Source organism: Rattus norvegicus, chromosome 5, assembly GCF_021556685.1.
Source record: "Rattus norvegicus strain SHRSP/BbbUtx chromosome 5, alternate assembly SHRSP_T2T, whole genome shotgun sequence".
Taxonomy (NCBI): domain Eukaryota; kingdom Metazoa; phylum Chordata; class Mammalia; order Rodentia; family Muridae; genus Rattus; species Rattus norvegicus.
In genome coordinates, this window is record NC_141538.1 from 77,377,340 (window position 1) to 77,400,286 (window position 22,947).

The window sequence follows — 22,947 nt, forward strand, 5'->3', positions numbered from 1 at the left end:
GCATGCTCTGATTAAAAAATTATTATGGGACAAGTCAGGAGTGGTGGCTTTAATTAAAGGCACACCTTTAATCCCAACACTGGAGAGGCAGAGGCAGGTGGATCTCTGTGAGTTCAAGGACAGCTTGGTCTACAAAGAGAGTTCCAGGACAACCAGGGCTGCTATACAGAGAAACCCTGTCTTGAGAAACAAAGAAAGAAACAAACATTATTATGGGTGTGTGCACATGTTTTGTGTATGTATTTGTGGAGATATGGGGGCGACAGGGAATGCGGACAATTTTATGTAATTGCTTCTTTCCTTTCACCTTGATGGGACTCGGGTCTCCAGACTTAAGTGGCAAGCACCTTTACCCACTGAACCATCTCTCTGACATTTATTTATTTATTTATTTATTTATTTATTTATTTATTTATTTATTTATTTATTTATTTATAACATTTTCAGCCATGCGGATGTCCCCCTCCCCTGTGCATTGTCTTTATCTTTTTGCCTGGAGCTCAGCGACTGCAGGGTTTTGATGGCTTTGCCTAGGCTGCGCACCCAACAGCCCTCCTCATAGATGGACCAGGGAATACAAGGAGACACTGAAGCTTGCCCCACCTACTGATCATTGCAGTGGGTGAGGTGCCTGTTAGTAGCGACCTCTTTGAGTGGGCATAGGCACAGAATTCTTGCTTGGGAGCGTTGGAGTGGAGGTGGGGGCTTATTACCACAGGGTGGGGCTGAGGTAACTTGGAAAATCATATCCAATATAACAGTCGTTCAAAACAGACCAGGGACATTTCAAGACTATTTTCCAGGCAGTCAGGAAATCGGAGAATATGGAGTGACACTGAAAAGGGCGTGGGGTCGCCCAAGTGGAAACACCGCATGAACTTGCCGCAGCGCAGCTGGAGTTTTTCCCTGGTACCTCCTGCAGATGCCGGCTGCGCTGGCACAATGGCGTTTCACAGTCCCAGACAAGCCTCTCTGGTAGCAAGGCTTGCTATTTTGCAGAGGCCAGAAGCCTCCTGTAACTTCTAGGTGGCGACAGCTGCCACCTTGCCGAGAGGACTCCTCGTTTCCCTACGGACCTTAGGTAGTGCCACCCGTCGCCACCGCCCCTCGCCCCCTCCCACGCTTCTCCCGGAGCTCCGCCCGGCGCCGCCGTGGATCCCAGGGGAGTCGCGGGCGCACCTGGAGCCTCAGGCGCCTGGGGGACTAAGGCGCGGGGTGGCTGCCTCGCCCGGCGCACAGCTGGTGGCGCGCTCCCTTTAGGATCCCCTTAAGTAAAGAGGCTCGGTCTAGCGCCCAGCGAATAACGCTATCCAATTGCTTCCCGTTTTATTCGCAGGCTGGGATCTGCGAGAGCCTGAGCATTTTCTTGCCAGTGCTCCAGGGGAGGAGGGAGGCGGGCGGGGACCGGGGGACGGCTTGACTGCTCCATCTCGTGCGCGGCCAGAGCGCCCCGGCCCTGGCAGAGGCCAGCAGCGCCTGGAGCCCCGCAGAAGCGCGCAGGGCTGCCCGGAGCCCCGCGATGGAGTGAGTATCCCCGCGCCGTGCGCCGCTCGCTGCCTCTCTGGGCATGTTGCCATGGTGACCGATCCCCGCTCATCTCGGTCCAGCCTGGGTGTTTAATTTCAGTCCAGTGTGTTCGTCTCGATGTTTCTAAAGCAGCCTCTGTGGAGCGGGTATGAGGCAGTCTTGAGCTGGGGGATTTGTGCCACTGCCTTAGGGGTACATGGTGGGTCATGTTGTTAAGGAGCCAGACCTATTCTAAGCTTCTCTGGGTCTTTGCCCCGACCTTGCCATTCTTGGGGAGTTGGCCTCAATAGCCATTACTTCCGATTCCAACCATGTCAGCATTATTAGACTGCAGTTAAGAGGTGTGTGTGTGTGTGTGTGTGTGTGTGTGTGTGTGTGTGTGTAGGGGGTGTCACTGCGGATTCGAAGCAGATGTGGTTCGATACGAATGGTGTGATGGAAGGATGATGAGTTGTAGGAGGTGTGAGGCAGAACTGGCTACTAGAAGCCACCAGAGGACCCCAAATAATTGATTTGCTCTTGGGGTAATCGGAGAAATGAGACAGAAACGTCCTCGCGGCAGTTCGAGGTTCAATGACAACGTTGGGCATCGCCCGCATTGCATGGGAGGGTGGGGAAAAGATGGCCTGGAGACAAGAGAGGCGGTAACCAGAAAAAGACACAATGAGGGCTCCGGGTGTGGACCCAGACTTTGGATGCTGGGTTCTCTCTTTGCATCTCCGCGTTCCTGGTCACTCTCCTAGGCAGATACTGCAGCAAGGTTCCTGTGATAGGCATCAGCCTGAGGCTCCAAGAAAGCCAGCAATTACCTCTTTGCTCACTTGGTCAGTTTCTCCCTCTCCCTCTCTTCCCACCGATACTCACTGACTCCGAGGCCGCATGAAATAACATTTCAGGTTGGAGATAATGTCATGTTTTCAGATACTAAGGTCTCCAGGGCAAACCCCCAAACTCGGGATTCAGCTTTTATTTTCTGCAGAGCCAATTGTACAGAATGCAATCTAATCCTCACGCGGTGGAAAGGAAGGAGGAGTGAGAGGTGGTGTGGTGTGTTAGGAGTGAGCTGGAGCGTGTGGAAAATAGTTCTTGGCTGGCAACAGTGTTAGTTGATTTCCCTTGCCACAGTTTTAATGCCCGTGAGCCTCAGTTTCCCCAACTGCACAGCAGGAAAGATATTCCTTATTAGTTAGTGTTACTGAGAGGACCGGATAATGTTTGCTTCTCCTTCGAAGGGCTTTGTAAATTGTGAGAACAAATAGAGGAGTTAGAGGTTAAGAGCTGGTCTCCAGAGTCGGGTTGTCTGGAACTGAGTCCTGTGACGCATTGCTGAATAATGGCAATCTCTTTGGTTTCGTTTTCCCACCTGGAAAATGAAATAATAGTAGGCTGTTGTGTGCAGGGATTTCTTTTTCAGTAAAAATTAAACAATTTTTATACATACATATACATATATAAACACATGTATGAATATGTACATAATTCATTCATACATAACTCATACATAATATATACATGCATACACATCTTAGAATAGACCCAGGACAAAGTATGCTTAATAAGTATCCCCTTGTGTCTGTAAGTAATATTTATTATTATTATAGCTGCAGTCCCAAGCTTTCCCTGTTGGCAGTTCACAGGGTCTCAGGTTGGCAGAAAGCCAGTTTTCAGACAATTTTCATAATGTAAAATATTTATTTACCCATTTTGTGTGTGCATCCCAACATAGGCATAGAGGTCAGAGGTCAGCCTGAGAGGGTTGGTTCTCTCTCTCCTCTGTGTGGATCCTAGGACATTAGGCTGGGCAGCACATGCCTTTACCTGCTATGCTAGCTTTCCAGACCACAGATAATCTATAGAGAAACACAATGTCCTAAGGGCAACTTCCTACTGCAGTTCCCATGACGACACTGTAGAAGTGAGTATTGGGTTGAGCTCCTACCATTCAGTACAGAAACTGGGCAGCTTGGCCTCTGGAATGCTTCATCCCCACGGGTCACATTCTTCACTGTGGATACCGCCCTTTCCAAGGGGTTGAATGCTGGCCCGGTTGTCTCATAGTGTTGGGTCCATGGCAGCCTTTTTCTGTTGTGTGAGTGAGGAACAGTGACTTCCATCCCCACATTAATGTGTCTGTCCTAGACTTAGCGTCTTAGTATCTCCACAGCCGTGGCTCAGACCCTGCAGGGGCTCCCTACTGTTTTCTCCTGGTCTTAGCTATTGTTAGTACCAGGTGTGCCTACTTCATACTCCTCTTCCTTCCTGGGTATATACAGTGTCCTATAGACTCTGGTCAGTCTGGCTTTTTCACCCCATGTGACATTTGAAAGTCCCCCTTACCTTCCCTCAGACCTGCCTAACTTCCAGCTGTCTGTCTGCCATACTTTCTTCACTTCCTTAGTGCGAGTAACTTTCCACTCTTTTCTTTCCTTCACAATACTACGTTTTTCTGGGTCTAACAAAACTTCTCAACGACCAATCAAGCCCTGCACTTGGACCTCTCTGGTCCCATCCCCTCAGTCCCACCCCAGGCGGCCAGGCTATTCTGGAGTTGAGTGAGATAGTCCCAGTCCCCTTCACTTACTCTGACCAGCTTAGATTTGTGAAAAAACCATGAAGAGAGGGAGTGCATTTGGATTAGTTCCTTCATCTCATCGGTGGGTATTTGTTGAGATTAGCATTGGTCAATAAAACAGTCATGATTCTCGTGGCATAAAGTTCAAAGTCATGTAAGGGTAGACGCTAGACAAGTACGCAGCTATCTGATGCAAGGTGCGACACATGCTGTGAGAAAAAGGGATGCAGAGGGATGAACGGGAAGAGCGTGGGGGGTTGGATCAGAGGCCAGAGAAGCCTCCTTGAGAAATAGGTATTTAACATGAGTGCTAAAGAAGGGGTAGAGTTAGCCCAGTGAGGGATGGAGGGAAGAGCATGAAAGCAGCATGTGCAGAGGCCCGGAGGCAGGAGTTATCTGGCTATGTTGGAAGAACTGAAGGAATGGTGTGTGTGTCGGAAGCTCTAGAGAATGAGTATAAGATGGCCCAGGGATAAGGCTGAAGAAAGGTGTGAGTGTGACTGTGTGTTTATGTAAGCGCTTGTGTGTGGTGTGAGCATGTGTCGACATACGTGTGTATGAGTGTGTGTGAGTGTGGATTATGTAAGGGCTTGTGTGGTGTGAGCATGTGTCGACATATGTGTGTATGAGTGTGTGTGAGTGTGGGTTATGTAAGCGTTTGTGTGGTGTGTGTGCGCACAGGCACTCGAGTGATGGTTTCTCCTCTACTGTGATAAAAGTACGCAGACCAAACTGATTGAGGTGATAAAGGACTTAGGCTGGCGTATAGTTTCAGCAGGGGATACAATCTATCGTGGTAGGGTAGGCATGAGGACAACCTGTCACATTGCATCTGTCGCCCAGGAAGAGTGAGAATAGCAGGTTGGGCCAGGCTATAAACCCTCCAAGCTTGCCCCATCAAGGCTCCTCCTAAAAGTTCCATAACCTTTCCAAACAGCGCCACCACCTGGTCATCAAGTATCCAAACACACGAGTATTTCACACGCATACCAACCACAGCAGGGAAAAACTAAGTACTCGATACTTCTAAGACTTCAGACTTCATCCCGAGTGTTTCAGAGGGTTGCTTAGGGCAATGATAAAACCTCAATTCTAGAAATTGTATAAAACTTTTTCTTCTTCTTCAGGTACTTAAAACAGGGAACTTAGAAATGGTCATGGCCAACTACCTGAAAGCTCTAAGTGTCTGCCCCAGGAAAGAGGACAATCAATTTAAAAATATGGCTGGTTGTGTGCCAGAGTTTCATAGCCTTAAACAAGCCAAGGTTGTCAATGAAATGAAACTATATGGGATCAAAAGGACCTACTCATTTATTCATGAGCGTCATTGGTTTTGGCCAAATAATAGCTTCTTAATTTAGATAAGAAAAGGCTCCATGGTACCTAAGCAAAGTGGGTAACCAATCACTGAGTTTAAAATTTTCCTGGCTGTAATGCTCTTCCCTGGATGTTTAGATCTGAGAAGCTTCACTGCGGTAAGCCAGGGACAGGGACAGCGGGGTCTGTGCGGTGCTAGCACTTGGGTGCAGTGCATTACATGTCAGGGGTGGCGGTTCCTTGGTTGTGGCTCTCAGTGGCTTGAGTGTGAGGTGGATGTGGCTGGGAGAGCGCTCTGCAGTCTTCAAGCTTGCTAATTTGATGCCGCTCTTGAAGCTTTGCCTCACACTTCTCTGCGGCAGTCTACAAAACAGCGTGGGATCAGAGAGGCATGAAGAAATCTAACGTGGGCAATCTTCAAACTGTTGCCGCCCCTGCAAACACTGAGGCTCTGGTGATGTCGAAGGCAGCCTTGGGCTCAACTGACGCACCCCATCCACTCAGTCACAGGCCTGTGAGTTTAAAGCACTCTGAGGAGATCATAAATCAACCAGACTTTGGAGAGGCATTGTGGAAGGAGAGAATGAGACACTCCTTTGTCTAGGCTGACTGAGACTCACTGTCCAATATGCCTGGCCTTGAACCCACAATTCTCCTGCTCCCACCTCTTGAGCTCTGTACTCACAAATGGGCATCCCCACATTTGGCTTAAAGTTGAGTTTTGTGAATGAACAACTCCAGATCAACCAAACCGTGTGTTGGGGACATAGAATCCCAAGTTCAGGACCGGAGTCCACTCCTTCCTCTCTTTGTGCAGCCACCAGTGTTTCATGAGCGTTTGCTTAGTGTTTTCTCTGAGTCAATGCTATGAGAGGTAAACTGGAATAAATGGTGACAAATCTCCATTGGCCCTGTCTTCAAGGAGCTCATGGGTTAGGCTGCATGTGATGATAGATGCTGTGTAAAGTTAGAAGGGTTTTGCTCTCTAACCCTGCCTCCTGTGGAATGTCCTGTGCTCAGTGCATTATGGGTATCCGACATGTTAGTGCTTTACTTAGCACGCACAAACCCCCAAGCTTGACCCCCCCCCACCAAAAGATAAGTGTGCAAGTATTTTAAAAGTTAATTTAGGGTCATAAACAATTAGAAGGCCACAGGATCTGTGGTACACACATCTCCATTTTCCATTCTTTGCTTCAAATCTCAGCCTCTGGAAGCTATTGTCATTAACAGCTTGGAGATGTCCTCCCAGGTAATTTAGATGCCCACGACAGGGATGTGTGTTTTTGTGGGTTAATTCTCCCTTCCATCCACAACCTCCCTGTATGTTTCTCCATAGCTTGCGTTTTATCTTCAAGTTATCTTGTGCCTATTTTGACATAGCAGTGTATCCACGTTCACTTCGTTGGCACCCATTAACACGTCTGTTTTACTTTGGGAGTGCGGATCGACTACCTCTCTTCATTGGAGATAGGCTTTGCTTCTGTGTCTTCCTGTTAGGTTCAATGCTACAGTGGACATTTTGGATGCTTCAAATGTGAATCTGAAAATTGCTTTCTGGAAACGCAGAGTGGGTGAATGAATGTGCATATTATACATTTTGTCAACTACCATCAAAGCCTCCAAAAAGGCTGTGCCACTAGTCAAATTCGTATTGCCACCGTGACGTCAACGAGCCTTTTGTATGTTGGCATGGGTGTGCATGGCGTCGGCTTCCTGGGAGTATTGTTGCTAGGGGCAATGATCTTTCCTGAGCTGCTTCTGTGAGTTTAGTCTTTGGTTGAAAGATTTGTTTCCAAGCAAGATTCAAAGGTGGTACGTTTCTAACCCAACCCTATTCCTTCCACGAATGAATGCACTGACTGTGTATAAAGTCTTAGTATCACAGAGCTATGGATGTAGCTCAGTTGGCAAAGTCCTTGCCTAGCATGCAGGAGCGGTGTTAAATCCTCAGTAAGGCATTAAGTAGGCCTGGTGCAGGCGTGGTGCTACACATCTGTGAGATTGAGGAAAGAAGTTAAGAAGTTTAAAGTCACCTTTGGCTTCATAGAGAGTTCGAGGCTAGCCCGGGCTACCTGGCACCCCGTCTAAAACAATTAGAATCATGTCTTTCCCTCTTGTAATTCTATTACATGTTGCTTTCTGGTGCTCTGACATAAATCACTGCTGTAGCCTGACTTCATCATTGTGAGTGGTCTGTCTCCTACCCTCCCATACTCTTGTAAACCTTTTATGCTGGTAAAATTACTTTTAAGCATTGAAAACTTTAAAGCTTCACTGTTGTATTTGTCACTTCAAGTTACTATGTTAGGTTTTCCTGGAAATTAGTGACTCCTTTAATCTGAAGCTTCATTCTTTCCATTTGTGCATTCACTTCTTTGCTTGTTTTAGTTTTTGGAGACAAAGTCTCGCTATGTAACCCAGCTTCGCATTATACTGTGGTTTTGCCCAAACTCGTCCCAAGTTCATGATCCTTTCACCTTAGCCCCCGCGTGTTGGCATTGTATCTGTGTGACATCATTCTTGATGGCTTCCATACATGGAGATAATTTTTATGCCTTCCAACATACAAACATCTGCTTACTCTGTTTTCTTTTTTTAGTGATTGCTGTAATCACAAACCTATTGTCATCATAAAACATCATTGTGGTGGTTTGAATAGGGATGGTCCCCATAGACTCTGTAGAGGAATTTTAATACAGCAACATGGCTGTTCTGGCAAGGGATCATATTCAAAGAACTTCTAGGTCTGTGTGATCAAGCTGGAATGACACACTTTTAATCCCCCTGGTGGGAGTACGACACACCCTTAGCACAAACCTTAAATCCCAAACAACGAAGATAAAGTTAGTTTGTAGAAGGAAGCACCATGTTTGAAAGTAAAGGGCAGACAAAGTGACTAGTCGGAGGAGAAAGGCTTGACAAAATGAGTGAAAGACAGAATATGCTTAACTCTTATGAGAACAGACAGGAAAGAGAGGTTACTTGAGAGCAGCACAGAGTGAGTCAGGAGTAGAGGTCAGCTCAGTGTGTGGAATTCAGTCAGTTTTCCCAAGCAGATCAATTCATTGAGAAGCTGAGAGAAGCTAGTTAGAATCAGTCAGCTTGGACCCTGACAGCCAGAGTTCAGATAAAAACTAGAAAGGGTAAGTTTATTCACCATTAAGCCTCTGAGATGACAATTACGTGTGGTGAATAAAAGAGACATTTACAGACTCATGTGTTTGAATGCTTGGCCCATAAGGAGTGGCAAGGGTATGGCCTTGTTGGAGTAGGTGTGGCCTTGAAGGAAGATGTGTGTCACTGTGGGGGCTGGCTTTGAGGTCTCCTATGCTCAAGCTCCATCCAGTGTGGCCCACAGTCTCCTTCTGCTAGCTGCAGAACTCTCAGCTCCTTTTCCAGCACATATCTGCCTGCATTCTGCCATGTTTCCCACCATGAAAACAATGGACTAAACCTCTGAAACTGTAAGCCAGGTCCCGTTAAATGGTTTCCTTTATATGAGTTACTGTGGTCACGGTGTCTCTTCACAGCTATAAAACCCAAATGTAGCCTTCCATAAATAGTTCTTTGCTTGATTTACCTCTAAGACTTTATTTCACTGAAAAGTCGACTGATTCCAGACACTTTCTCTGTAAGCCAGCATTTGTTTATTGTTATCCTAATGCAGTTTTTGTATTTGTGGTGATTTTATGGTTACTTTCAGTTCTTTCTTAGCTCTGCTACCTCACTTGGCACTTCTTTCTTTACTCTCATCTAAAGATTAATTTGTAAGGTCTTTATTTATGTGTGTGTGTGTGTGTGTGTGTGTGTGTGTGTGTGAATGTTTGCACATGTGATGTGTGAGTGTACTCTTGAGTGAGTGTGTAGAAGCCTACAGAGAGCCTCTAATGTCCTCCTCTGTGATGCTCTCTGTCTATTCTTTTGAGGCAGCGTTTCTCCCTAAACCTGGGCTTGCCTTTTCTAAGCTAGACCAGAAGCCAGCAAGCTCGGTCAATCCTCCTATCTTGGTTCTCAGAGTTGGCATTAAAGGCATTTGCTACATGTAACCTAGCTTGTAACCTGAGTGCTAGAGCCCCATTTCCATGATTTGTGGAGTGAAAGCTGTTAACCACTGAACTGTCTCTCTAGCCCTGAATCTGTTTTTCTAAAAGGCCCATAATTTTACAAAGAATGGTTTATTTGGTTCGTGTATTCCTTACACTGTGCTCTGAATTCCCCATGTCTACTCCTTGCTTGCAATTCTTCTCCTTTAAGAATGAATCCATGCACAAACATTCAAGCACGCTGAGTGCTTCGTCCTTATTGCTTACAAGTGGAGCAGCTTTCCCAGGAAGAAAGATGGAGACAGCCATTTTGGGAAGATAGGAATAGATTAGATATTTTTGTCTCATGACTATTTCTTGTAATTCTATCATGTCTTTTTGTTAAAAACAAAACAAACAAATCCTCATAATGAATGATCAGACGATGTGGGTCACGTTTTCTGGCTGGCTCCGTGGACATGTTTGTGTGCAGCAAAGGTAAGGCTTTGGTTCTTATTTATTACCTCTTAGTTGGTTCCAGCCGGCTCCTGTGTTGCTTATTTTTCTCTCTGCTGTGATAAAATGCCTGCGAGAGGCAGTTTGAGGACAGAGGACAGTGAAGATTATTTGGGCATAGCTTGAAGGTGCTCACTACTAAGGCAGGAGTGAGGGGTGGGTGCCGAGGCAGCTGGTCACGTTTCATTCACCACTAAGAAGCAGAGAGAGGTGAATGCTGGTGGTCAAGGAAAAGCTTTTCCCTTTTTATTCAGTTTGGGAGTTGTCTTCATTAGGGTTTTAATTGCTGTGAAGGGACACTATGGCCATGGCAACTCTTATAAAGGACAACATTGAATTGGGGCTGGCTTACAGTTTCGAAGGTTTAGTCCATTATCATCCTGGCAGGAATCACGGCAGGATGTGGGTAGACACAGCGCTGGAGAAGAAGCTGAGACTTGGGTCAGCAGGCAGCAGAGAGAGAGAGTGAGACACTAGGCCTGGTTTGAGCATCTGAGACCTCAAAAGTCCACCTTCAGTGATGTACTTCCTCCAACAAGGCCACGCCCACTCCAACAAGGTCACACCCACTCCAACAAGGCCACACCCACTCCAACAAGGCCACACCCACTCCAACAAGGCCACACCCACTCCAACAAGGCCACACCTCCAGTAATGCTGCTCCCCATGAGTCTATGGGGGCCATTTTCATTCAAACCATCACAGGATCCCAGCCCATGAGATGGTGTCCCCCACATTCAATGCAGTTCTTCCATCCTCAATTAAACATTTCTGGACATACCCTCACAGACATACATGGAGGCGTGTTTCTGTAGCAATTCTAAGTCCCATTAAGTTGGCAATGGAGTGCACTCATCATAGCATCTATGAGGTGACAGAGGGGACATCATCAATCAAGGCCATTGTGATTCCCTTGATTTCTGCCTTTGCATGTTTCATCTGTGGTGAGCTTTCAGTTTTCAGTTCCATTCACACAAAGAGCGTAAGCTCACAAGTCCCTCTGGAAGCCATTACTCTGTCCTGAAACCAGCTTCTCCACACAGCTTACTTCCCACTTTGCCATGTCCTCCTCACCATTGCAACCGCATGCTTCCCCCAACCCTCTCCTTACCAGGAGAGACGTCTGAAAACCCTTGGGGGGGGGGGCTTTAGAAAAACATACTATCTTTTAGATTTGTTCATTGGGTAAGCAAACATTTTATTCTACTGGAAGATAATTTCATACTCCGTTATTTCAGAATCCGAACTCTACTCATCCCATGGGAGATGCAACTTTTTTTTTTCTTTTTTTCGGAGCTGGGGACCGAACCCAGGGCCTTGCGCTTGCTAGGCAAGCGCTCTACCACTGAGCTAAATCCCCAACCCCGAGATGTAACTTTTTAATTTCTCACTCTTTAGTTCATTTCTGCGATTCTGGGGAGATGCAGAGAAAAATCGCCTGTGCGACATTTCCTAGGGGATGTGTCAAGAATCTTGCATTCCTATGAAATAATATTTGGGGCTATCAAATACTGTTTTTACTGGCAAGTTCAGTTATATATTTATAGGTTTCTATATGACAAAATAGTTCATGAGTGAAGTGGCAAATTCTTTGCAATGGAAGAATCTGGAAAAAGTGTGCATGATAGGTACTCTCCACCTGACATTTCAAGTCCATGCCCCGCCCCACACATATGACTTAGCACCCTATGTCTTGGACGCAGGCCATCTGTGCATTCGGCCATCTTGCTGTTGGGTCCATTAGCAAAAGGCACTAACAGGGGAGTCTCATTAAAAGAAGAATTGAGGTGGGAATCCTTAACACAGGGCCACCCTTCCTGCAGGGTGATAGGCAGGCCCATGCTTCTTTCCTGCCTCCGGTCTCCCAACAGCTCCTGCTGAACATCTTCCTGCTCTCCCCTGGGGCTAGGCGTGGCCATGGCTACCTTTCCTGCCTTTCCCGGTTCCCTTGGATTTCTCTGCCTTTGCCCCTTGTAAATAGGCTCTTCCTGAAGCTTGCCTCCACCTCTCAGTGTGAGGATGTCATCTAGTTCTAGTTGGAATCCTCAACAAGAGTGTGAAACAGTGATACTCTGATGCCTTCCAGAAATACAGTTCATAATCACCGCCTGGGAGTTGGCCGAGGTTGTTTGCGCATGCGTTCTGATGGCTGGATCTCTAGGCTACAAAACCGGACGGGAATCTTGAGCACTGTTCTGAGCAAACTCAGCCATGAAGAAGCTCCAGTTCCAGAGGATTCCAAAATACTCTTTTGCTTCCTGTTGAAATGAGCATTTTTCTTATGACTTATGATAAAAGTTTACCCAATTTGATTTCCTGAGAGGAAGAACTATTTTCTTTATGAGCGGGCTTAGAGTCTTATTTAAAGAGATACTTCATTTCTTTATAGGAAGGAACCTTCCTAGTTAATATTCTATTTGCACAAGTGCACCTTCATAGTGTTTGACCTACTGTTTAAACATAAATATAAATGAATGTTCTCTAATTTGGTGTCAAGTCAGTTATTTCTTCTTTTTAAATTTATTATTATTATTGACATAAGCTTTTGTTTATGTAGCCCAGGTTAGCCTCAAGCGTAATAATTTCCTATGCCTGTCTCCTGAGTGGTAAGGTTGTAAAAGTATCGGTTGCTCTGTTTAGATTTATCTTGTTTAATCTTCTTTTTCAAAGATAGTCCTAAAACATAAAATGTAGACTATTGTACAGAAGTATTTTCACACGTTCTGAATAAAGGAACTATAAATTAAGGGTGTTATTTTTCCATCTTTTTTTTAATATAGCATTTTCTACTTGGACCATAATTTATTCAAACTGCCTGTTCCACTTCCAGAACTTCCCTTTTTCTGTTGTACTCATCACCCCTTCAACCCATTACTTCTAAACGCCTACTGTGTGCTAGGCACTGTGCTTATACCCATGACACAAACATAAAGATGATACCATCCTTGCCTCCACATTCCAAGGAGAAACAAACACGAAGGATTAAGTGACAACACCAAGATACGCAGCATCCTGAAGACAGAGAAAAGGCAATGGGATTCTGTCAGAGGCTCATGGGGCAGGCACAGGAGCTAAAATGAGTTTCGAGTGTCCAGGGATGCTGAGAAGATGAGAAATTTAAGCCAAGCTCTTGCTTAGTGCCCCAGATTGTCACAATGGCCTTACCCTTATTTATAAACAAGTATTTTAGCCAGCATTAAACAGAATTTGAAAAATGGACTTAACCTCCAACTATTATTTTTGTTTATACTGAGTCTTCTGCATGATTCCTTTCTGTGGGAGGTGAAGAATGCCTGCCCCCTTGAGGAACCAGAAACAGATGACAGTGCAAACTGGAGTCATTAAAAACAGAGGTGGGGAGTGGGGAAGGCAAATAAAACAACATAAAGCAGAAAAATAGAGGTGGGGGATTTTCTGGTCACTACAAGAAGCTTGGTAGAGAGGCAATTTGTTTTTGAAATCACATAAAAAGCCTCTGATCTCCCTTCTTCTCCCTTCCTCTCTCCCTCCCCGCCCCCTGTTATGCACATATGTGTGGGTGTGGGTGCACAGCCTGGGTGCTCAAGCTCGAGTGTCATCCTTGGAAGACTGCCTGCCCATTTCCTTTGATACAGGGTCTCTCATTGGCCTAGAGCATGCCAATTAGACTAGACTGGCCAGTAAGACCCTCTCCTGTTTACACCCCAATATTAATGCAAGTACAGGCCACCATACCTGGCATCTTTTACATGGACTCTGGGGATCAAATTGAGGTCCTTGTCTTTGCAAAGCAAGGACTTCATTGACCGAGTCACCCCACCTGGCCCCCAAACCTCTAAGCTTTTGAAAGGCATCAAAACTGCCAGAGTGTTGCTATGATCCCTTCCGAGAAGCCACTATGAGCTTGGTCTGGGAAGAATTTTAAGATCTCTGTATTCTAATACAGACCTTACTTCTTCTCTTCCGGGAGGTGGTGCAGAACATTTAAAATTAATGGCCTCAGCAGTCCCCATGGGCTCCTGTGGGGCTCTGTCTGGATCTTGACTCAGAAAGGCCTAAATTTCCCTCTTTTTTTCTCATTTATCTTTCTCTTCAGACGCTGGCCAGAGCCCAAGAATCATTTCTATGGAACATCGTTCACCTTTTTCCTGAGGTTCCTCTCCTGCCACAGGCCTGACCTCCATGCCTAACTTGAATGGCATGGTGCCCCCTGCTCCCCCAAGTTTCCAGCTATGAATTTGTAATAATTTTATCTCTAAAACAAACTAACAAAGATCAGCGACAAGGAGAATAGGAGCTCAGTCCACAAGACAGCACCTATGTTAGTATGGCGTGCACACAGCACCTGCGACCGTGTCAAAAGGGGAGTTGTGATTGTGTGGGTCTGGGATTGGCCTGAGATCTCATCTTCCCAACATACATCTTAAAGATGGCAGTGCTGCCTTGGTGGTGCTGCTCACAGTGTAGAGACCAATGCAGGGCTGTTTGTGTGAACACTCCACCACTGGGCTACAGCCATCCCTAGGACAGACAGCCCCACCCCAGTACTGAGTATTCAACCCTGAGCTTTATGCATGTTAGGGGAGCATGCTACCACTGAGCCATAAATCCCAGTGTAGGGCTATTACAACGCAGGAAGCAGAGGGCCTCTCCATCCCTTATACGTCCTTAAATAAGCTTCCAGGTAAGGGCTTTCACTAACGAATTGAAGTCCAGTGACTCGAGTGTGCAACTAACAAACGTACAAAGGGAACCCTGCCTCTCCCTTTGTGTGATGGAATTGAGCAGAGACTTCCACACGAGCTGGTCCAACAAATAGATATTTGTTTAGAATGTCAGAGCAGTACAGGGTGTGTGTTTGAACCATTTCCAGGGTAGGTGGATTTGTACCTTTTAAAATATGAGTGTGACAATTTTTGTGGTCATGACCTTTGTTTTCCTGGATCCTTTCTTCTATATTTAAAAAAAATAATGGGTGAATCTAATCATCTGTGATCTCATGTCTCCACAGGTCAGTGGTATCCTGGCGTAGGTGTCAAGATATGGTCATAGGATCAGGAGACCCTGACACTCTGCTCTTTGACTCAGATTGACACATTTGAGGACCTTAATGTAAAGAAAGCAGAGTCTGGGGATTGGGGATTTAGCTCAGTGGTAGAGCGCTTGCCTACCAAGCGCAAGGCCATGGGTTCGGTCCCCAGCTCCGAAAAAAAAAAAAAAAAAAAAAAAAAGAAAGAAAAAGAAAGCAGAGTCTGTCCTAGAGGAAATTCAAGTACTTTACAGCTTTGAGTAGCATTCTCATCTCTGTGTCCATGTGTGTATTCACATGAGCACGTGCATGTGCATGTGTGCGTGTGTGTGCACATGTGCTTGTGTGCGAGTGTGGGGTGTGTGTGTGGGGTGTGTGTGTGTGTGTGTGTGTGTGTGTGTGTGTGTATGAATGTGGAGACTGGAGGTGACATCTGGTAACTTCTCAATCCCTTCTCTATCTTACATTATGAGACTTGGCTTCTCATTGAACCTCAAGTTCATGGGTTGGCCCCTCGGATCCTCCTGCCTCCAGTTCTCCAGCTCAGGGACTCTAGATGCACACCGCCACATCTGACTATTTATGTCTTGTGCCAGAAATTTGATCTATTTCCATGTTTATGGGACAAGCCATCCCCCCAGCCACTCCCCGTCTCCAAGCAGCTTTGGTCAAAGGAAACTTCTGGGAAAGTCTAATTAGAAAGGCCACACAATCTGACTCGTGGATGGAGGATGCCTGGCACAGTGAGGATGCCACTCCACCCTGTGGTGGCTGAGACTTGGTGGTAACTGGGCTGAAGCTATGACAGTAAGGATGGTAGGAAGGAGTCAAATGCACTGTGGTCTCTGAGTCGAGAATTCGGAACTGGTTGCACAATGACAGGATGACATCGCTGACACAGTGGCGGGGTGGCACTGCCAGCGCACTGCTGTTGCTGAGGGAACGTTGGGTATTCAGCTCATCTCGTCTCTCCAGCTTCCTCTTCCAGATCTTGTAGTCGCATTGTCAAGCACTGGGTTTGAGGAGCTAAGTGGCCCCTCCCAATGCTCTTCACTGATACGATGCTGACCTAGAACAGAGTCCATGAATACCCGAGTCTCTATTCAGATTACGCTGTCTTGAGGCTTGGAGCTTGGGCATTGAAAATCAAAGTCTCTGTAAAGTAGATGTCAGTGAGTGGAGGGAAAGCTCGGGGTCCTCCAGGCTGGCTTCCTTGTGGCTCACTACCCACACAGTTTCTTCAACACTCTGAGACTCCTTTAGCTTTAGGATAAAACTCAGGCATTTGTTATTTGCAATTCTTGACTCTTCCCTGCTTTACCCCATAGCTGGGGCCTCTCGTCTAGGCTGTGAAATATTATGAGAGATTTCTTTTTTTCTTTCCTTCCCATCCCCACTTTTTTTTCTTGAGAAAAGAGAATGCTCAGTTTCTAAACCACTGGATCTCTGGGTTGAGAAGAAAGTGTTCCTTACTTGTGAAAAATTAGCCAGTGGCTTAGTCATGGTGTGTGTGTGTGTGTGTGTGTGTGTGTGTGTGTGTGTGTGTGTGTGTGTGTGTGAGATCAACTGAGGGTCATGGGAAGGGTCTGAGAAACCAACTAGGAAGAAATGGACAGAAAGGAGGAGAGGGAAGTTTACCTATTAGGAGAGTTAGTATGTCAATTAGATTTTAGGGGACTGAGGTGGAGGCAGGGGACTGACAGTTTGCAGTTTTCTGTGGCTCTCAGGAAATCAGGAGGTAAGTAGCTCTATCTGGCAACCAGGAGGTGGCAGCGGAGGTCACAGCGAAGGGTTAGACTTGGAACATTGTAAGACTGAGCTCTCTGCTGGCTGGTTTTATGATGATACAAGCTAAAGTAATCTGAAAGAAGGGTACTTTCATGTAAGAACATAACTTCATAAGATTGGGCTGGAGGCAAGCCTGTAGGGCATTTTCTTAATTAGTGACCTATGGAGGAGGGTCCATGGGAGGTGGGTGGTGCCCCCTCTGGGTCGATGGTCTTGGTTCTATAAGAAAGCAGGCTGAGCAAGCCAGGGGGACAAGCCAGGAAGCAACACTCCTCCATGGCCTCAGATCCTACCTTCAGGTCCCTTCCCTGCTTGAGTTCTTGCTCCGACTTCCTTTAACGATGGACTAAGATATGGAAGTGTAAGCTAAGTAAACTCTTTCTGCCTCACATTGCTTTGGTCATGGAGTTTCCTCACCACAATAGCAGCCCTAAATAAAACAGAAATCGGTATCAGGGTCATGAGACATTGCTGTAGTAGATCTGACCGCATTGTTTTGGTGGGTTGTGGAAGGACTTTGGAACTTGGGGATAGAAAAGCCACTGGGTGTTGAGAGCTCTGCCGGGTGTATTCTGTAGGAGCTCTGAAGGTAAGAATATTGAGAGCAGTGCAGAAGACGGAGGCCGGGCTTGTAGAGTTGCAGAGGAAAGCCAAGACTCTAACCATGTCCTTTGTGTGAAGACTGTGTGAGTCTGGTTAGCCAGGGCTGAAGGATTGGCTGTGATTACCAAGATACCAGAACCACTAACATGAAACCCGTGGTTTGCTGGGACAACGGGTACTGACGAGCTGGGGCTGAAGACTCAGCTCTGAGTAGAGCCCAGCATCATTAGGGTAGAATCTTCTGGAAAGTATTTACTCCGGGTCGGCAGCTAAGCTCTGTTCCAGAAGTTCCAGGTACTTCACGCTGGCCGCTGATCTTCATTACGTGCAAGACTCAACCAGGTGGTCCTGGCTGCGAAGGCACGAAGGGGTCATGGAGAGCGGCGGCTGAGGCTCGGCACCACGGACCGTGCCCAGGAGAGGTTGTTGGTGAAAGTGCAGGCCGATTGCAGCGGGAGACCCCAGCATTTGGAGATGCCAATACCATGGATGATCGTCAAGAAGAACCACAGCAGGGGAGTGGAGCCAGCCTGAGCTTGGAAGACTCGCTGTGCACGCTGAGGAGGGCAGAGTCAGAGAAGTGACCCACGCCCATTAGATGGTTTGCTATTTCCACAGTCGGAGTTTCGTTTTGCTTTGTTCGGGTCGTAGCTGTCCCCTGGTTCTTCCTCTTTGGAGTAAGAAAGCATTTTAAGATTTTTACTATTTGACAAGAGCCCATAGTTGAGAGATTTTGAACGTCTAAAGGAATTTTGGAGTTTTGCAAACACTTTGGGTTTCAAAACAGATTTGGGGTGTTTTAAGAGACTTTGACCTTTTGTTTGAATTTTTAAAGATCGGGACTTTCAAAACCTGAGCTATTTTATATTGTAATGTTCGTGTTAATGCTCGATCTTGGGATGAACAGGACAAGAAAGGGTATGGCTTAATAGTGATGTTTGTGTGTGGTGCTGCTTAGTTTATGTCAACTCGACATCAGCTGAAGTCATTTGAAAGGAGGGAAAGTCGTTTAAAAAATGTTTCCACGCATCGCTCAGAATAGCAGGCTTTGCACCTTGCCTGGGTGGCGGGGACAGGGGTGAGCTGGCCCTGAGGATGTGAGCACTTAATGGACAGCCAGATGCAAATTCTGGAAAGGGCTTAGTCCTATGAATGACGTTCAAGGAGATTAAGCAATTAAATTAGGGGGTCTCGATGGGAATTGAGGTCCTTTTGCTATTCCAAGTGACAGTAGTCTATGATGTAGAGACAGGTAAGATTCAAATTGATTAATACATTTTTAATCTTTTTTATTCAATAATTTTGACCTTTAACCTTATGTTCATCTCCATAAGAGGCTTTACTAAATACCATTTTAAAGAAAAAAAATACCCCGTGTATTTCATTTAAAAAGTTTTAGGACAAAAAAAATAAGGCAACACTTACTCTTGGCTTCTCGTGTGGGGTCTGAGGGCGGCTCCCCTATGGGTGTAGTGATGCTCTGAGCTGGTATTACTATCACTGGTCCCTTCTCCCTCTGAGCTGTCAACCCCCTCCTACCCACTCTCCTTGTCCTCAGGAGTAGAAGGCCTTCTTCACCATTCTGTTGGGTCTCTGCCACTTCTTCAATGCGTGTCTCCTCTGTTTCCATCAGATCTTCTCCTCGTCCTTCTCCTCCTTGGCTTTGTTCACCACCTGCTCTTTCCCGGGGACGATATTGCGCTGACTGGGTTCAGCTTGCTCTGCTGTCTCCTCCTCCCTTCTCCTCCTGCCTTTTGCAGGTCTGTTCCTCCGCCCATGCAATCTCAGCTGCAACTTTCTCCATGTTTACCTCCAACTTCTGACTGCACGGCCTTTAAGTTCATTGTTAGAGTAGTCCGTACTTTCCAGGAATTCCTTCTTCTTTTCCTGGTGTTGCTCCTTTATCTGAAGAAGCTCGGCTTCTAGTTTCTGCAGACGAACCATTAAAGATCGGACCTGTTGCTTGAGGACCTGTATTCCAGCTGCTGAGATGACTGACCGCACGCCAGGTACCGCACGCCCGTTGAGGATCTCACTGATGAGGCGCGGTTTCTCTGGAAACGGGCATGGGCTGTATGCTTCATTGAAAAGCCATCCCCATAATCATCTGGGTTCTTGGCAGGCTGAACGCTCATATAAGGCTCCTGTTCTCCATGTGAGACCGTCACTGTTGCCTTTCTTCCTCTCACGCAGTGTATGCACGACTTTTTTGTATTAATATATGCAAGGTATGCAGGGCATTACAGCAGGCCTTCCCAGAGTCACAGCACTCTATCTTTCACGCTTTGTATATTCATTTACCTCACCACACAGCACCGATAATCTTGCCAATCTCCCACAACGTTAGGTCAGGATTGGGAGCCTTTACTTGGTCCCAGAACCTCATACTGTAGCTCACGTAAGGCATCAGCCGCTTCTCTGGTGGCTTTGGGGACTTTGGAATTGCAATGCCAGAGGATGGCTGACCCAGCTTCTGGTGCCTGGGTTCTCTTCCAGCCTGTAATTGTTGTGAGATGATTGTATGGATTGTATCCAACAAACCATGGTCTGCTGGGTCTTTGTGCTGCAGGAGCTGGTGGGTAAGAAGGTCTTTTTAACATTTTGCAAGATTAAGTTCTCAGTTCCTTAAGAATGAATCTGAGACACGGCAGCCCCAAAAAGTCACACACAACTCTAGCCCCCTTCCCTCTGTCCCCTAATGATTAAAATTAAAGAATGATTATGGTGTATGTACCAATAATGTTTTTATCTCAAGAGACTTAAGAATAATGGAGTTAGCACATTCAGTGTCCATTCAGAATATGTGGGGTGTCAGAAATAGAAGCAGTTATGTACAAAAAAGTCTACAGCAGCCATAATATAAAAGGGGAAGCAGTCCCTTCAGAGGCAAGACTAGGGTAATATTTTTCATGTCATGATTTTGTTTCAACGCAGAAATTAAAATTTCAGGCAAACAGTCAAATAAGAAAATGAGTTTGCTAGGAAGAAATAACAGTGTCGTTATTGGCTGAGGTAACAAAGTGACTAAGTGTTTAGCATTTCTAGATCTATAATAAGTATACAAAAGTTTCAATTTAAGTATTCTCTCATAGTATACACAATATAGAATCTACTGTGTAATATAAAATGCAATTTCAACAAAAGTAAAAGTACTTGTAGACAAATGTGTAAGATTTTTATGTAAGGAAAATAACTTATTACAGTTTATAGGTCAATGGTTAACTCTGAGAACCTCCCAGTGGACAAAGGATACTAATCAAAAGGTGTTGACATTTGATCTGACTTAGCACTCTATCCACATCCAAACACATGTTTTATATCCTAAATATGGTAAAAATATGATATAACGGCGTCTTTGGCATGAGAAGGACGGATTGTTTCAGAGAGTAGGATAAACCAGTAGAACTATTTCTACTTACGTGACATTAGCATGTACTAAGTGTATGGTTTCCCATGGGACTGTGACACTTTGAGGTGTACAGTGACCAGATCAAGATAGGTAATTAGTCCATTGAACACCCCAGACATCTGTCATTTCTTTGTGGTAGGGACAAAGTCCCCTCTTTTAGATTTTTTGAAATATATACTAAACTTCTTGCTACGTGTGGCTCAGGCTGGCTGGAACCTTGCTAGATAGCCCAAGCTAGCTTTGAATTCCCAGTCTTCCCATTTCAGACTCCTTAGTGCCGGGATCACAAGCACACACTATCACGCCCACCTAGCCGTAAGAAGCTATTTAAGCTGTTGTAACCTTACTGTGCGGAGAACCTCTAGGGCTCAGGACTTGTCCCTGACTGAAGTTTAGAACAGCTCACTGACTCTTCCGATCCCCCTTCCTTACTGACCCTCCCCCACCCACTCTAATCTTTACTTCCGTCTGGTCAAGTGATTTCATTTTCCATAAGTGAGTGAGAATATGCACTGTCTGCCTTTTAGGCTAAGCAGAAAATTTAAAAAGAATCTAATTTTTCTATTGTTCCCCCCCCCTCCTGAGGATATTTATGCTATAGTAGGAGTAGGAGTGCTTGTCTCCATGTGCAGATTGCACCACAGTTGTGTCTGCTGTCCAGTGAGGCTAGAGTGGGTTCAGATCCCCTGATACTGCAGTGGCAGGCAGCCGCGAGCCTCCGTGTGGGTACCGAGACTCAAACTCTGGTCCTCTGCAGGAGCAGCCAGTGCTCCTAACCCCCAAGCCACCTCTCCAGCCCCAGAAGCAGAATTCTAAAATACATTAGTCGGGATGTCATACAAAGGCTGCACAGTAAATCCCCAGAACACATGCAAATCAATGTGTTTTAGGGCATTCATCGCTGTCAATTTTACAAGACTTTAACAATCCTAAAGTACCCATGCTCCTTCCGCTCACCCCTGCGGCCCCAATTTCCCAGCCCACGACTTAGGTGCTTCCTATGAAACAACGAGACCATCTGATCGAGTGCGGCTGGCTTCTTTTTCTGGTCCTGGTGATTCTGAAGCTGAAGAATCTCCCAGGACTTCATCTTTCTTTGACGAATAATACCCCACTACATAGGCAATATGACTTTAAATATTGAACACTTTGCAAAGATGTGAATCAGCTCTAAGCAAAATTACACAATCCATGACTATTACTCATGCATACTTTATTCTGACAAAAAAATATGCTGTTCCATTAAGAAACATTAAGTCCTTTTTTAGGACTGGTACTGCATCCCACAATCCCAGCATTTGGAAGCATGAGTTGGAAGAATTGAGAGCGTGAAGCTGGCCTGGGCTACTTAGCAACTTCAAGATTAACAACAAAAAGCCCCTTTTGTATAAAGTGCACATAAAATGCTCACATGAAAGCAAATGATTATGCATTAATACAAATAAAATAAATGCACTTAAATGAAGATGTTTTAGAAAAATGGCTTTATTTTACAGTTCCTTCCAGTGACTCCTTGAGCTATAGATTTCAACAAAGTATTTTATATTTTATTTCATGGTTATCATTATTTTGTAGTGCTGGATATTACATTTAGGGCCTCTCAAATATTAGGCAAGCATCTGACTACTAAGATTTACCCCCAAACCCAAAGTATCTTTTAACTTAGATTTGCACACGTGTGTGTGTGTGTGTGTGTGTGTGTGTGTGTGCGCGCGCGCGCGCGCGTGTGTTGGCATGCCCAAATGTTTATATGCTGTGCACCATGTATGACAAGAGGAGGACATGGAGTCCAGAGCAGGGATCTGATTCTCTAGAACTGGAGTTACAGGCACTTTTGAGCTGCGCCCTCCTCCTTTGCAGGAGAAACTCTTTACCACTGAACCACACCTTAAGCCCCTATTTATTTATTTTTAAAGATTTATTTTTATGTCCATGTGTCTGAGTGAGTATATGCCATATGTGTGGCATGTACATATACAGCAGCCAGAGAGCGTGTGGGATTCCATGGAGCTGGAGTTTCAGGTGGTTGTAGATTGCTTGGATGCTGGGAACCAAGCTCAGGTCATCTGGAAGAGCAGCAAGTGCTCTTAACCACTGATGTATCGTTGCATCCCCCTACCCTACCGAGTATCTTTTAAACATGATTAGAGGTCTTTAGTTTACAGTTTGCCTTTGAGACTAC

General features: G+C 45.7%; 1 protein-coding gene and 1 pseudogene across 7 annotated transcripts in view; one reads left to right on the forward strand and one right to left on the reverse strand.

Moving 5' to 3' along the window:
- The first annotated feature begins 1,164 nt into the window (after window positions 1-1,164).
- The window catches only part of Palm2akap2 (PALM2 and AKAP2 fusion), a 461,068-nt gene continuing 439,285 nt past the window's right edge, over window positions 1,165-22,947 (forward strand). For 3 of the 6 annotated variants that reach the window (XM_087547942.1, XM_087547944.1, XM_087547946.1), the window contains exon 1: window positions 1,165-1,524. In XM_087547942.1, coding sequence (XP_087404068.1) covers window positions 1,520-1,524 — 5 coding nt within the window. In that variant the 5' untranslated portion in view covers window positions 1,165-1,519. The remainder of the gene's footprint in view (window positions 1,525-22,947) is intronic. The other 3 variants (XM_087547933.1, XM_087547937.1, XM_087547939.1) reach the window with 1 other exon arrangement.
- Smarce1-ps8 (SWI/SNF related, matrix associated, actin dependent regulator of chromatin, subfamily e, member 1, pseudogene 8) lies at window positions 17,195-19,956 on the reverse strand (annotated as a pseudogene). The gene has a single exon (XR_015620890.1). The product of XR_015620890.1 is annotated as an SWI/SNF related, matrix associated, actin dependent regulator of chromatin, subfamily e, member 1, pseudogene 8 (transcript).